This window comes from Apaloderma vittatum, unplaced genomic scaffold, assembly GCF_000703405.1.
Source record: "Apaloderma vittatum isolate BGI_N311 unplaced genomic scaffold, ASM70340v1 scaffold22151, whole genome shotgun sequence".
In the NCBI taxonomy this organism is placed as follows: domain Eukaryota; kingdom Metazoa; phylum Chordata; class Aves; order Trogoniformes; family Trogonidae; genus Apaloderma; species Apaloderma vittatum.
The window spans coordinates 16,151-19,684 of NW_009697660.1; the positions used below are offsets into that span (position 1 = coordinate 16,151).

General features: G+C 34.4%; 1 protein-coding gene across 1 annotated transcript in view; it reads left to right on the top strand.

Annotated features, from left to right (window-relative positions):
- The window catches only part of LOC104280157 (ankyrin repeat domain-containing protein 12-like), a gene marked incomplete at its 3' end in the record, with an annotated part of 16,495 nt that extends 14,074 nt beyond the window's left edge, over positions 1–2,421 (top strand). The window contains exons 3-4 of the mRNA XM_009877727.1: positions 1,053–1,199; positions 2,221–2,421. Of these exons, the coding sequence (XP_009876029.1) occupies positions 1,053–1,199; positions 2,221–2,421 (348 nt within the window). The remainder of the gene's footprint in view (positions 1–1,052; positions 1,200–2,220) is intronic.
- Between the last annotated feature and the right edge of the window lie 1,113 nt (positions 2,422–3,534).

The window sequence follows — 3,534 nt, forward strand, 5'->3', positions numbered from 1 at the left end:
CATAAATGCAAACTAGTATGTCTCTAGAAAATATGGTTGAACAATAATAACCAGGTGGAGAGATCTGTGGAAAACAGTTGTAGTAAAAGAAATCTGATGCATTGAGAGTTTGTACTTACTTGATGTTAAGATAATTAATACTGCTCCAGTTAAAAGTGGTTGAGTCAAAGTCAACCACAAATCGGTTGTTTTCTGTCATACTTCAAATAAAATGCTGTTTCATTTACAAGACCTTTATTATATAGAAAAATGAAGGAAGAACTGTTGAAAAGGATGGAAGACAGACAAAAATTCCCAGATTACAAATCTATTAGGACCTATTAAAAATTTGTCTGTTTTCAGAGCACATTTAACCAATCTGAAGATCTGTGAGAGTCTGTTGATGCTGAATAGCTTAAAAAATGATCTGTTTACTCAGATGTGTAATTTTAGCTCCTGGATTCAAACTTGGACATGAACTATTAAAAAACTTCCATAAATACTGATAAAAGGAAAAGTGTTATGTATATAAAATAGATGTATATTTTTGAAGGATATGAATTTTGAAGAAGAAATTGCTCTAAGGTGAAGTAACAGGAGAAGTTTGAGAGAAACAATCTTTTTTCCAGTTACTTACCAAATACCAGTTTTGAAAAGTCGTTTCCTAATTTTTAACATGGTATCTTGAGAGGAGTAGAGCACAGTCACAGATTTGCATTCAAGGCTGAAACTTGACTAGCTGATCTTAGAGAATTTAAGCACCTGATTTGATTTTCTGAAAATTAAAGTTGTGATGTGCACAATCCTCCTGCAGTGAAAGGGGTTTATCTTTTAGATTTTTTTTTGGTAATCTTCCTTACAGATTTAAGTGTTTTAACTCAATAGCTTATTACCCTGGTGTGATTAGAGTAGGTAACAAAACTAATGCAAATACAATAAATTAAAGATGCAACTTCTGTTTTTCAGCACTCATCACCAATCACCAGTTTACTAACTTTAAAAGGATGGTTTTATTTCTAAAGAAATATACTAATAAAACAACAGTTTGAGTTTGTAAATGTTAATGTTTCCAGAGAAGGAAGGTCCGGAGAAAAAGAAAGTGAAGAAGGATGCTGGAAATAAGAAATCGACACCAGTTAGCATCCTTTTTGGTTATCCTCTGTCAGAGCGCAAACAGATGGCACTTCTCATGCAGATGACGGCAAGAGATAACAGTCCAGGTGATCTTACACGGTTAACAGTTTTTTGCCTCCTGCCTGTTTAATTCTGTCCAACTCAGAATATTCTGAACCCTCGTGGTTTTCATCGATCTGTGATTTTTATTGATTTTTTTTAAAATAACAGTTATTCATAATTCTGTTAAAACTCCATTTTACATCGACAAGTAATTTGCTGAAAAACTCTTGTCCTTCTGTATTTATGTGCAAAGCTTTGTGTTATGACAGCTGTAAAAACTGAAAATCTCTTCTCTTCCCTTGATTATTTTTGCTACTCAGACACTGTTCCATATGCATTGCTTAAACCAAAATCTTACATGTTTTTTATGAAGTTTAACTACTGCCTCATTGTCTCAGTTTGGAGCAGGGTTTTAATTAAGAAGGAAATTGGGTCATTTCTGTAGGATTTAGTGGTAGAGGAGAGACACCTTGCTTTTAATTCAGAACTTCAAATTGTCCTTGGTCCAGTCATATTTCCAAAAATCTTTGTGTATGTATTACATTCTACAAGTGTAATGTTTTTACAGAATTGGCATTTGGAAGTGAATGGCTTCGTTTCCTTAAGAAACTGTCTAGTCCACCCAAAAACGTTTGTGTTGGCACAGCCGAGGAAATGCAGGGAGTAAACACAGTAATTCCTTAAACTGGTGTCCCACTATATAAAAATTTAGTGGAATTGTGCTGACAGAAGGGGAAGCAGGGTAGTTACTAATCTGTATGGCCATGTTTTGTCTCATTTCAGCAGAATTTATACCATAGTGGGTGGACCTTGTAGTTTGGATAGACTTTACCTGTCCTTAAAACCTACTTGAAAGTAGCAAAATTTTGCAAAACACCCTTTGCACATCGCAACTAGGAACTGTGTTGATGCGTGTGAAGCATCAAATACATCTTTTATTTAAATATATATATAAATATTTAAATTTATTGATTATTTTCATCTTTTAATGAAAATGTTCAAATGAGATGAGGAAAAAATAGTGTTAAATAACTTAAAGTGACCATTTAAAAACTTATTTTCTAGATGCAACCTTAAATCATCACTTACAAACAGCACCAACACAGAAGAAAACTCCAAGCTCTTCCTCAAGACAAAAAGACAAAGTTAACAAGAGAAATGAGCGAGGGGAAACTCCTCTACATATGGCAGCAATTCGAGGAGATGTTAAACAGGTTAAGGAGCTAATCAGTTTAGGAGCAAATGTGAATGTCAAAGATTTTGCAGGTAAGTTGATACATGTTCTCCTAACTGTACAAATTCAAAATTAATGCTGAAGTTCTTATCAGAGGTTTAACTTTGTGTTATATACAAATGAAAAACTATAGCTTAAAACTTACTAGAAATTCTCAAATCATGTCTTTTTTTAATTTCTGATTACAGCGTACTACTGGGATATTACAGTACATAGTGTATTATTAGAAGAGGATATTAATACTTGGAGATTTCAGTTGTGACCAGGGATTTTGCATACTATATATTTACAAAAATATGTGTGCACACTTCCTGAACTTTGTAGCATTATATTAGGCAAAGTCAGTAATTGATAATGGGATGATAGGCTGTGGGAGGAGATGCAAAGTTTAGTAGCAGCGAAGGCATCAGCACTGTAATATTCATTGTCGTCTTAGTGGGACAGCCAGTATGCACCACAGCAGATGACTGTGATATAGCTTGCACTAGATTAGTGATAGTTTTGATATGTCAATATTTGCTGTGATTTCAGCACTGATTGGTTAGCTTTAAGGTAAGTTGTACTATATTTTTAGTATCCTTTACTTGGATATTCTTTACAGTCTGTTTGTCTGTAAGATCTCCTAAATAATTCTTTGGAACCAGCTGGCAAACTTTTACCTGTTTTGCTTTTGATACTCTCACAGCAGTTAAGTTTCTACATGTTTTAGTAAAAAATCTCCAGCAGAATAAATATGAGATCCCTGGGGTAATACTTTCGCAGAAGCTAAAGCTAAAATCTGCAGGTTTGAATTAAATAGTTGCCAGTTGTTGATTGGCCAGGCACCAAATCAAATTTATTTACATAATGAGGTAAGCCAAAAGATTTTCTGTTTTTATCTCAACCAGTGCAAAAGAGCCTAAGACTTCAGATCTGGAGGACTGGGTAGAGCTTTAGGACATGTGAGGAGGTTGGGGTAATAAGGAAGGATGGAACCGAGTGAAAGAAGAGCTAAATCAGAGGATAAAGGGTTGCGTGAGGTGCAGATGTTGTGGGCTTGGGGTCTGAGAGACATCTGTAAAAAGACAGGATTCAATAGATGCTTCTCTCTTAAATGCAAGAACAGCTCAAAAATAATACTAGTATCAAGTGCACTTTATATATAT